At 52.4% G+C, this 11,798-nt stretch overlaps 1 protein-coding gene across 1 annotated transcript in view; it reads left to right on the forward strand.

The window, feature by feature from the left end:
* Window positions 1-372: 372 nt before the first annotated feature.
* robo4 (roundabout, axon guidance receptor, homolog 4) overlaps window positions 373-11,798 on the forward strand; it is a gene marked incomplete at its 3' end in the record, with an annotated part of 13,508 nt that continues 2,082 nt past the window's right edge. Inside the window, exons 1-18 of the mRNA XM_080483347.1 lie at window positions 373-585; window positions 2,219-2,533; window positions 4,186-4,343; window positions 5,455-5,575; window positions 5,653-5,791; window positions 5,974-6,101; window positions 6,537-6,697; window positions 6,979-7,210; window positions 7,280-7,401; window positions 7,528-7,699; window positions 7,827-8,024; window positions 8,634-8,676; window positions 9,078-9,190; window positions 9,616-9,942; window positions 10,035-10,136; window positions 10,567-10,705; window positions 11,487-11,717; window positions 11,797-11,798. The exon at window positions 11,797-11,798 is cut by the window's right edge and continues 357 nt beyond it. Of these exons, the coding sequence (XP_080339473.1) occupies window positions 546-585; window positions 2,219-2,533; window positions 4,186-4,343; window positions 5,455-5,575; window positions 5,653-5,791; window positions 5,974-6,101; window positions 6,537-6,697; window positions 6,979-7,210; window positions 7,280-7,401; window positions 7,528-7,699; window positions 7,827-8,024; window positions 8,634-8,676; window positions 9,078-9,190; window positions 9,616-9,942; window positions 10,035-10,136; window positions 10,567-10,705; window positions 11,487-11,717; window positions 11,797-11,798 (2,743 nt within the window). The 5' untranslated portion in view covers window positions 373-545. The remainder of the gene's footprint in view (window positions 586-2,218; window positions 2,534-4,185; window positions 4,344-5,454; window positions 5,576-5,652; window positions 5,792-5,973; window positions 6,102-6,536; window positions 6,698-6,978; window positions 7,211-7,279; window positions 7,402-7,527; window positions 7,700-7,826; window positions 8,025-8,633; window positions 8,677-9,077; window positions 9,191-9,615; window positions 9,943-10,034; window positions 10,137-10,566; window positions 10,706-11,486; window positions 11,718-11,796) is intronic.

An 11,798-nucleotide genomic window follows, 5' to 3' on the forward strand; every position in this document is an offset into this window, starting at 1 on the left:
GGTCTGAAGGCTGAAGCGTCGCTTCAATCACACTGACGTCGTTTCTGCTCGCTGCGTTTTCCTCCGCTGGACTTTTAAAGGTGGAATGTTTTTATGTATTTTCTTCATTTTAGAGTAATTAACACCAATTAACATGAATAAATACTGAAGTGAGATCAATAGTGTGTGTGTGTGTGTGTGTGTGTGTGTGTGTGTGTGTGTGTGTGTGTGTGTGTGTGTGTGTGTGTGTGTGTGTGTGTGTGTGTGTGTGTGTGTGTGTGGAGGGTTTCCTGTCACAGAGGGCGTTCTCATTTTGAAGGCAGCAGCGAGCGAAGGAGGTTCTTCAGGAGCTCTGAGGGGGTCTGTAATGGTCTGTGATGGTCTGTGATGGTCTCTCAGGGTCTCTCAGGGTCTCAGGGTCGCTCAGGGTTTCAGGGTCTCTCAGGGTCTCAGGGTCTCTCAGGGTCTCAGGGTCTCTCAGGGTCTCTGGAGTCCTCCTCCCTCAGTAACTGTAGACTTGAATCAAAAACAATTGAAGAGGAACGGTGGAATTTTATCTTCTCATGATGAAGCTTTTCTTCTGTTTGTGTGGACTCCTTCTCTCAGGTAGGACCACTCATCCACTCACCCACTCACCCACTCATCCACTCATCCACTCACCCATTCATCCACTCATCCACTCACCCACTCATCCACTCATCCACTCATCCACTCATCCATTCACCCACTCATCCATTCACCCATTCATCCACTCATCCACTCATCCACTCATCCACTCATCCACTCATCCACTCATCCACTCACCCATTCATCCACTCAAACACCAGGAGAAACAGATATTCATCCATCAGAATATAAACTTCCTAAACTCCAGTTTCTTCTGTTTCTCTAAATAAAACTGAATAATGATTCTGGAGTCCAAACAGCTGAGAGAATCTCCACATGGTGACTACAGGATGAACGTGTGACACGTTGGGTTATTTACAGGAAAAGAGGAACAATGGATTTCTGGGTCGTTTGTATGAAAGGTAGAGAAACTTCAAGTTAAAAGCTTCTCAGTTTGGTCAAAAGTTTAAAACTTCGGTTTTCGTTCAAAAGTGGTTGAAGATTCGGAAAGAAAACAAACAACGGGAAAAGAAAACGAGAAAAAAATGAAATAAAGGAAAAAAGAAGAAAAAGAAAATCGAGAAAAAAGAAGCCGAGGCTGCGTCACAGTTCGATTCCATACATCTAAAATAAAACCACAATAAGATGCTTCTTATGATCTCCAGTCGACCTGAAGTCCTCCTGTCACTTCCTGTGGCTAATGCTAATGCTAATGCTAATGCTAATGCTGGAACAATCAAACAGACAATTCTCCTGAAGAAGTTCCAGACTGCTTCCTAATCCAGTGGATTGAGTTGAGTTTGTTTTCTGGATTGAGAAGCTGGAGGATAAATTCCTTCCATGAGGTCTGACTGTGGCGTCCGTCCTACTTCCTGTCTTCAGGTCAGACAGCCGACCGCAGGCTGGCGTCCGTCCTACTTCCTGTCTTCAGGTGAGACAGACGACAGCAGTTGGGCCCTCTTCTCCTCCTTGAAAACCAAACGTTTCCTCCAGGCTCTGGGCTCCGTGGCAGCGGGACTGTGGATGGATTGTTTTGTTCTGGGGCGGATGTGCAGCTGGTGGGGGGGTGGTGGTGGGGTGGGGGGGGTGGGGGGGATGATGTTCCTGAGACCTCGCCACTTCCTCTCCTGTCAGGAAGCTGCTGGATTCTCCACGTTTCCTCCAGCGAGCTCCTCCGACTGCAGGGGAAGTGAAAACAATGGAGGCGGCAAACAGGCTTTGTTTGTTGGTTTGTTGTGGGGGGAGGGGGGTGGGGGTGGGGGTGGGGGTGGGGGTGGGGGTGGGGGGGGTGGATGGATGGATGGATCTGGAACAGATTGGATTAATTTGTTGATGAAATAACAAACACTGAATCAGGAAATCCCCAGCTGACGTTTTTGCAGTGTTATAATACAAAATGAAGATAATCTCCCTAAAAGAAGACTTGTTGTCTTTCACTCCTCACTGACTGGAAGACTTGTTGTCTTTCACTCCTCACTGACTGGAAGACTTGTTGTCTTTCACTCCTCACTGACTGGAAGACTTGTTGTCTTTCACTGCTCACTGACTGGACGACTTCTTGTCTTTCACTCCTCACTGACTGGACGACTTGTTGTCTTTCACTCCTCACTGACTGGACGCCGTGAATCCTCAGGTCTCCGAATCAGAGCGGAGGAGTCGCCGCCCCGTATCGTCCACCAGCCGTCAGACGTGGTGGTCAAAGCCGGCAGTCCCGCCACGCTCTCCTGCCGGGCCGACGGCAGCCCGAAGCCCGCCATCCAGTGGCTGCGTAACGGTCAGCGCCTGGACGCCTCGCGGCCGGACAGCCTGCAGCCGCTGCTTCTCTCCGAGGGGAGTCTCTTCTTCCTCAGCGTGCAGGCGGGCAAGTCCCACGAGGGCATCTACGCCTGCCTGGCAAGCAACGCCCAGGGCAAAGCCGTCAGCCGAAACGCCTCGCTGTTCATCGCAGGTCAGACTCGCACTCCTTCCCCACAGACTGTAAGATTTTCCTCCTGAACCTGTCACACTTTACAGTCGTCCAAGTGCCTGGAGGTCCTGTTTTTAATCACCGTGAATTTGGAGGACAGGACGCAGAATATTAGCAAGTGGACAGACGAAGGTCTCAAACTGAGATTTTCTGGCTCTGAATGGACGAACAGCTTGTTAGCAGAATGCTAACATACTCTGTACTGTTCCCCTCCGACTGCGTGAACACACTCCACAGCGTTAAGATACTACACAGCGTTAAGACACTCCACAGCGTTAAGACACTCCACAGTGTTAAGATACTACACAGCGTTAAGACACTCCACAGCGTTAAGACACTCCACAGTGTTAAGATACTCCACAGCGTTAAGACACTCCACAGCGTTAAGACACTCCACAGCGTTAAGATACTCCACAGCGTTAAGACACTCCACAGCGTTAAGACACTCCACAGCGTTAAGATACTACACAGCGTTAAGACACTCCACAGTGTTAAGATACTCCACAGCGTTAAGACACTCCACAGCGTTAAGACACTCCACAGTGTTAAGATACTCCACAGCGTTAAGACACTCCACAGTGTTAAGACACTCCACAGTGTTAAGACACTCCACAACGTTAAGACACTCCACAGCGTTAAGACACTCCACAGCCGGAGTTACACTATATCTGGCAGGTGGGGCTAGTTTGAGCTACAATGGCCAGTAAACCAAGGCTCGAGGCCGGAGACTCTTCAGATCCACCACACCGGGCCGGTCTGGACACAGCCCCCCCCCCCCCCCCTGCTGAGAGCAGCTCTGGAAAGTTCCATAATACTGCTGGAAAACCACCAGGAAGTCAATTTTGTATTTTACGACCACTTTAAACTTGAATGGAAATGCGGTGAAACTGAATTCTCCAGGACGGCTGCGGTTCTCCGTCGGGCTTTTAACATCTGCTGTGACATGAGACACTCGAGGAAGCCGGTCACCAGTTAACAGAGAATCAGCTTCATCCAAATCACCGGTGGCATGTTTGAGTGGCCGTCAGCTCATAGCAGGTCGCTGCGTCCAGCCGGGACTGAATCCTCTGGTTTCTGGTCCATTCGTCTCTGTTCGTGAGCGTTTTTGTTGTGATTGGGTTTTAAAAATGGCGGCTTAACTCTTATGAACGGGTCACTCTCCTGGCTTATGTTGTGACGTGGCGCCTCAACCAATCAGTGGCGTGCCGCCTGTCGACATTACATTGTATACTCAACTGAGGTTGAGGAGGTACTAGGAAAGTACCTGGTATCAGGTACTAACACGTAATAGAGAATACATGCTTGTAGAAGGGTCCCCTGGTTCAGACTCGCTGCTGCTCAACTCTGCAGTTTGCATGTTGTTCCTGTGGTGTTTCAGATCGTTCTGGGTATTAGGACTCAGCCCCACAGGGTAAATTGGTCGTAGTGAATCGGGAGTCGATGTGAGTGAGACCAGACGATTGTCTGTGATGACCTGTCTGAATTGTACCCTGCGTTTTGTCACTCGGGATGTTCCTAACAAAGCCTAAATGTCACGTTCTCACCTCAGAAGTCCTCCCTTCATAGATATGAGTTTCAAGCTGCTGCCCAGTGGCGCAGATCCTTTGCTCGCTAACCCGACTCTGTGGCTGCAGCTCTGCAGGAGGAGTTCAGCGTGCAGCCCAGCGACGTGGAGGTCGCCGAGGGGGAAGTGGCCGTCTTGAACTGCACCCCTCCGCTGGGACACCCGGAGCCCAACGTAATCTGGAAGTGGAACGGCGTGCCCATCAACACCACCGACCACCACTACACAGTAAGCCCCCCACCATGGAGAGGTCACCACAGACTAATCCACGGCACAACTACCAGAGTCTTCTGAGAACGATGGACGCCAACAACAAAGCAAGACTGGTTTAAAGTCTGAGTGCCGTCCTCCTTTCCACCCTGTCCTTCACCAAACACATTAACATCGCCCGGTCTTCTCAGGGTCTGTTCACCGAGCCCTGTTTGATCTGGACCAGAGTTCCCTTCAGGGACTTTCTGGGAAAATCTGCTTTGTTTGTTCAGGTGTGAACGTTCCCCTGGACTCTGATCAGGACCAAACAAGGGAACTTTGGTCTCAGTCTCAGTTCTCATGCAAGTGACATAGAGCGCAGTGCATTCTGGGTAGTAAAGAAACAAAGCTAACAGTGTGAATCCAACTAATCAGAGGCAGAAAGAAAAAGTTGCAAAATATCTCATTGATATCTGGTCTGAAGACTATATATTCTGGTTGTCTGTGGCTACACATTAGCACAGGCTAATTAGCCTGTAGGCACCACAGGCTAAAGGGGCGGGACTTCCTCTTTCGGGCCGGACCAACCAATGAGCTGTGTTTCTTCTTTACTTCATCTCTGGTCAGTGTTTGTTTCGGGTGACAGCGCCCCCAAACCAGCAGGCGGTTTGATCGGGTCTCAAACTAGAGTGTGAACACAAACTGAACCTAATGAAGGTGTGAAAATTCTTGGCTGCTGATATTGTGATAACGGAGCCAATGTAATGTGTTGTTATATTTTGGGCAAATTGGTTTTACGTTTTGGGCTCAGCGTCTTGTTATTGACCAGTAATTACATTTTGGCTTCTATTACATTTTTATTACATTTATTTGATTACATCTTGGGCTCAACACTTTTGCTGCATTACTGACCAGTTATGGTTTTATTATGTTTTTTTAAATAACAGTTTGTGTCGCTGTTACATTCTGGGCTGTTGTTCCATATCAGGCTCTGACTAAGCAGCTGAACGGCGCCAATAAAGGTCTGGGATTGTTTTGTGACGATGTTGTGGACATTGAGCACTGAGATGAATCACCCAGAAGGTGTTTTCTCTTCAAGACTCGAACCGTGAACTTTGAATTGTGAACTTTGACCTGTGACTGTGTGCAGGAGCTGAGTGGGAAGCTGATCGTGGCCCCGGCGGAGAAGCAGCACTCTGGTTCCTACCTCTGTGTGGCCCGTAACACCGTGGGGGAGAGAGAAAGCCGGGCGGCCCGCCTGTCCGTGCTGGGTGAGACTGACCCCCCCACTGGCTGTGTCTCATTCTGACCCTCCCACTAACTGTCCCCCCCCCCCCCCATCCTGCAGCCCGGCCGGTTCTGCTGCTCAGGCCAGAGAACGTGTCAGTGAGACCAGGGGAGTCGGCAGAGTTCTACTGCCGGGCCAAAGGAGACCCCCCACCCACCGTGGTGTGGAGCAGAAAGCAGGGCCTCCTGCCCAACGGCAGGTACACAACAACACAACAATAATACACAATAATACACATCGACACAAACATTTGCACATCAAAGTTTCCTGATTCAATGTGTGTGTGTGTGTGTGTGTGTGTGTGTGTGTGTGTGTGTGTGTGTGTGTGTGTGTGTGTGTGTGTGTGTGTGTGTGTGTGTGTGTGTGTGTGTGTGTGTACAGGTACCTGGTGAACCCGGACCACACACTGCAGATCCACTATGTGACCGCTGAGGATTCTGGGAGCTACACCTGCACTGTGGTTAACGATGTGGGCGTGGCCTCTGCCAGCGCTCAGCTGCTGGTCGCAGGTGACTTTGATTTTCTTGAATTTTCTCATCAGATTGTTTGGAAAACGACTCGTATCTTCTGGCTAAACGACGTGAAGAATAAAAGGGATGAACGAGAGTACAAGTACGAGTACCGACCTTTGGCTACTCGTCGATAGAGAGTACAGATACGAGTACTTAGGTAGGGAGTGGAGGACCAGGGGGATGGGCTGAGATTTCCTGGTTTTGGTGAGACACGGGCAGCACTGTTCTTGGTCCAGGACCCGGTTCTGACCCTGTTCTAGGTCCAGGACCCAGTTCTGACCCTGTTCTCATCCACAACATGTTGTGTTCAGACTTTACCAGCAGTGATTTGGAAACAGAACCGGAACAGGAACTTCACACAGCAGCAGTAGTTGTATGTTGTTCACAGGCGGGCCTCAGATTTGAATCCTGTCCTCTGTGTTTGTTTTGCAGAGGCTGAAGACCTGGACCAGAGAGACCTTGACCAGAGAGACCTTGACCAGAGAGACCTGGACCAGAGAGACCTGCACAGAGAACTGTCGGCCCTCCGAGTCTCTCTAGACAACGTGTCCATCGATGCCCCCGGTTCCAACGTATCCCTGGTCCAGTGGAAGGTACGACCCGGTCTCCGGGACCTGGTCCCTGTGGGATCTGGACTGAGGCGTCCGCAGGTTTCAGGACCAATTGAGTTCCTCACCACTTTAGACTTCATCTTGAAGATCTGAGGTGAAGAACAAACAGCAACAACAGCAGTGCCCAGTCCTAGTTCTGGGAACCCCTGCTCTACAGAGTCACTACTGAGTCACTGGTTCTGGTCTGTTCTGAACCCGGTTCTGGTCCGGTCTGACTCTGGTTCTGGTCTGTTCTGACCCGGAAACCTGTCTCATTCCTGCAGCTCCAGGCCCTTCCTGCTCAGCCTCACTTCCTGGACGGGTTCGAGGTTCTGCACCGCTCGTTACTGCCGGCCTCCTCCGACTGGAGGCCTCAGAACGTGACCCTGCCGGGCCTCCGGGCCCGGGTGGGTCCGCTCCAGAGGGGCTTCAAGTACGAGTTCAAGGTGCGTCCGTACGGCGGCGGGCTGTACGGCAGGGAGAGCAACACCCGGCACCTCCGAGTTCCCGAGACCGGTGAGCCCGTCAGACTTGTGTCAGGTTCTGGTCCAGGCTCTGGTTCTGATGGTAGAACCTGTGTTTCAGTCCCCAGCGCGGCGCCGCTGGCCGTGGCCATCGCTGTCAACCACCAGCTGAACAACAGCATCCGCCTGAGCTGGCAGCCGCCACCGCACGACACACACAACGGCATCATCCAGGGATACCAGGTACTGTGTGTGTGTGTGTGTGTGTGTGTGTGTGTGTGTGTGTGTGTGTGTGTGTGTGTGTGTGTGTGTGTGTGTGTGTGTGTGTGTGTGTGATGATCCTGTGTGTGTGTTTGTGTGTGTGTGCAGGTGTGGTGTGTGGACTCTGAGCAGCAGATCTTCCAGAACTGGACGTTGGACAGCAGCAGAACCACTCTGGACATCTGGTCTCTGGCTGCGGGACGGCGCTACTGGCTCAGCATGGCGGCGGTGAACGGAGCCGGGGTGGGCGAGCTGAGCGAGCCGCAGGGCTTCGCCATCAGTGAGTGGACCTGTGTGTGTGTGTGTGTGTGTGTGTGTGTGTGTGTGTGTGTGTGTGTGTGTGTGTGTGTGTGTGTGTGTGTGTGTGTGTTTGTTACATACCCCTCACAACCCTGCTCTCCTCTCAGACCCTCAGCTGGGCGGAGTCCTGGACCCGGACAGCGGGAGGGGGAGTCTGTCCCCGGTCCTCGGCCTGCTTCAGGACCCGGTGCTGATCGTATGCGTCGGCGCCCTCCTGTGGTGCGTCCTCATGGCGACTGCCATCTACCTGTTCAGACGCCGCCGCGGGACCGGCCGCCTCCTGCCAGGGCCCGGGAGGAATCACGGTGCTTTCAATCATCTATTGCTTCTGTAGGAGTCAGAGGCCCCGCCCACACGCCAGAACGCTGTTTCACGTAACCGCGGAGTTTTTATCCGATCATCCACACGGCGCTGCGTTTTAGGAACTGATAACGGTTTGTTTAAACACGGGTTCCAGAGGGGAGACATTTTTAAACGCCAGCTCGGGTTTGAGGTGGGGACGGGCAAAGATGCATTTTTGCAGAAAACGAAGATGTCGCCCCCCGCCATGCTCCTCGCCATGACGCCACTTAACAACAACAACATGGCCGACTACCTGCTCCAGGTGGAGCTGCAGAAGCTGCTGATGCTCGCCGCTTTAATGAGACGACATGTTGGGTTTCCCGAGCACGAGTATTCTCTGTGTCTTCATTCTACATTTCTGTGTTTTCCATGTCTTCTTCATGTGTTCAGTGAGTCACAGCGCCCCTTAAGGCCTGGCATATGTACTACATCGCGTTGAGCCGTATTCATAGTGGCGTGTGGATGGAATTCTTTTCAAGAACGCCGGGAAGAAAGAACATTGTTTTGGCTCCTGTGGACGGGGCCTGAGTCCAAAGAAACCAAATATTACTCACACGGTTGTTCTTCCGCAGGCCTGCGCAGACTCGCCAGTGAAGATCTCATCATCAAACACAGGTAAAGAGGAAGCAAGGCGCTCAGAGACCTCAGAGCTCCTCCACATGTGAATAGACGAGCTTCCTTATGAGGTAGAATCCAGAATCTGACCCGCAGCAACCTGAATTGTTGGTTCTACCATAGAGCTAATCGCTGAGTTGTTGGTTCTACCATAGAGCTAATCGCTGAGTTGTTGGTTCTACCATAGAGCTAATCGCTGAGTTGTTGGTTCTACCATAGAGCTAACCTCCTCTGAGTTGTTGGTTCTACCATAGAGCTATCCTCCTCTGAGTTGTTGGTTCTACCATAGAGCTAACCTCTGAGTTGTTGGTTCTACCATAGAGCTATCCTCCTGTTCCTCCTGTGAGGTAACACACAGTAGAAAGTGACTTGTTTCTTTGGTGCTGCTGGTTCTTCTGCAGGATGGCAGCTCCTGACTCACCCTGGATCTCTGGAAGCTGGAGACCTGCCTTCAGCCACAAGTACCAGGACCTCTGGGCCCAGCGTCAGAACCATCCGGGGATCAGGAGCACCAGTGAGTTCTCAGGGGAGGAGATGGAGGTGGAGAGAGGTCACACTGCTCCCACAGGCCATCAGGGGTATTGAACACTGCCCCCACAGGTCATGAAGGGTATTACTCTGCTACACATCTGTAAGTCCCTACCTAAGGACACGCTGATGAAGACAGTAGAGGACAGGAGTACCGTTTGTCTGCCTGAAGATTTAGTTTCGAGCTTATTTGGTTCTTAAAAGTTGCTCAGCGTTCGCTGACAGTCCTCTATGGTCCTGAATGATCCACCGCCTTTGTCCACTGAGCATCTGTCAGTCAGTCAGGACCAGAATTCAGCTCAGGCTTTGTTCACTCCCTTGAGTAGAGGGTTAGAGGTTTGGATGGCGGAGATACAAGAAGTACACAATACTTTTAACCTTGTTGTCCTTCACTGTCGTCCGTCTCTTCAGGCCTCCCGGTCTCATCTAAGAAGGACAGCAGCTTCCTGGACTCGGCCGTCCCCATGGTGACGGACAGCTGTGGTGTGTACGGGACGTTCTACGTGGACCTGCGGGGCAGCAGTCTGAAGACCTTCAACAGTCCCGGGCGCTGCCCGAAGAAGCCTCACGGTCCCCCCCCCCAGCAGGCAGGGGAGAGCATCCAGATCTTCAGTCCACCCGTCTCCAAGTCGTCCCCGCTCTGCAGCCGTGACGCTCTGTCCTGGAAGCAGGCCATCCGACCGCAGCCCAGGATGGGCGTGTTGAGGGAGTCCTGGGAGAAGAACTACAGCAAGCAAGGTGAGCGGCGGGGGGTGGAGGGGGGGTAGAGCGGGGGGGCGTACATAGTCGTCTGGTTTGACACGTTTCATATCAGCATGTCTCCCTGACAGAGCTGCATGCAGTCAACAGCGTCCCGCTGCTGTCCAGGACCCAGACGTGTCCTCAGAGTCTGTACGCTCAGCGGCTCAGCCACATCCCAGCTGGATGCTACGGTAAGGCCACACAGCGAGGGGGGGCGGGGTCACATCCAAGCTGGACGCTACGGTAAGGCCACACAGCGAGGGGGGGCGGGGTCACATCCAAGCTGGACGCTACGGTAAGGCCACACAGCGAGGGGGGGCGGGGTCACATCCAAGCTGGACGCTACGGTAAGGCCACACAGCGAGGGGGGGCGGGGTCACATCCAAGCTGGAGACTACGGTAAGGCCACACAGCGAGGGGGGGCGGGGTCACATCCAAGCTGGACGCTACGGTAAGGCCACACAGCGAGGGGGGGCGGGGTCACATCCAAGCTGGACGCTACGGTAAGGCCACACAGCGAGGGGGGGCGGGGTCACATCCCAGCTGGACACTACGGTAAGGCCACACAGCGGGGGGGGGCAGGGCCAGCTCATGCTCACCTGGGCTCTCATGTGTCTCCAGACTGTGAGGGGACGGCCGCTGGACGTCCTCGCCTGCTGCAGTATTCTGCCTCGCTGCAGCTGCTGGACATGCTGCCTCCTCCGGCTCCGCCGCCTCCAGGGGGCGCCGACGACACTCACAGCCTGTCATCAGACGAAGGGTACGAACAACCAGTAGCTGATTCCTCCCAAAGGAAAGAGTCGCTGCGCCAAGTTACTGATTCCTCCATTCAAATACTTTCTCAACCAAAGTATTTATTGTCTCTTGTCTCTCAGTGAACTGGCCTCACTTTGAAAACTAACTCCTCTGAGTTAAACTGCCTGAAAACACGAGACACAAACAGGAAGTGATTGGTAACATGTGGAAAACATCTTATCAATATCATAACATCTCAATTCCACATTTAAACCTATTAAAAAGCAGTTTGAGCGTCAAGAAGAATTTTCTAGTGAATCTTTAAGATTTGTTCATTTCTTATGATTTGAAAGGTTTGAAAGGTTTGAAAGGTTTGAAAGGTTTGAAAGGTTTGAAAGGTTTGAAAGGTTTGAAAGGTTTACCAGCATCGACTCGAACTCAGACTGTGTAATGGATCATTTAGATCTTCTCATGAACTCCTGACGTTCTCTGGGTGGAATAAACAACCTGCTCAGGTTCACTTCCTGTTGTCCACAACGAACATCTGACCTTCCCTCCATGTGTTGAATCAGCCCAGAGGATGGGGTGGAGGTAGAGGGTGGAGGTTCATGGTGGAGGTAGAGGGTGGAGGTTCATGGTGGAGGTCAGGACTAAAATCAGGACTTGACCGTCTGCTGGCTCGTCTTTACTCTGGAATGTTTTCTGTCTCATCTCTTCACAGTTTTGACGCTGTGATCAGTGTTTGATAACTTTGAGGGGTCAGAGGTCAGTCAGAGCGTTTAACCCTTCATGTGTTTGGTCTGCAGCTCCAGTCGCTCCACCAAGCTGACGGAGGACATGGGCTCCGTTCTGTCGGTGTGTCCTCCATCAGGCCGCCACGTTCAGCCAGGAGTCACCCCCGACCCCCCCTCTGCATGCTACCACGACCCCCTGCACCACCAGCAGGGCGGCACGCTGACGCCTCAGGACGCCACCCAGTACCTGGAGCTGAGCCCCACCCAGTACCTGGAGCTGAGCCCCCGCCCGGAGCGATGCAGGTAAACGCCAACAAGCTTCTACATGACGATGTCATTTCAACATGGAGTTAGCTTAGCATGTGTCCCCTGCTGTGAGCAGTA

This window comes from Lipophrys pholis, assembly GCF_963383615.2.
Source record: "Lipophrys pholis genome assembly, chromosome: 16".
Classification (NCBI taxonomy): domain Eukaryota; kingdom Metazoa; phylum Chordata; class Actinopteri; order Blenniiformes; family Blenniidae; genus Lipophrys; species Lipophrys pholis.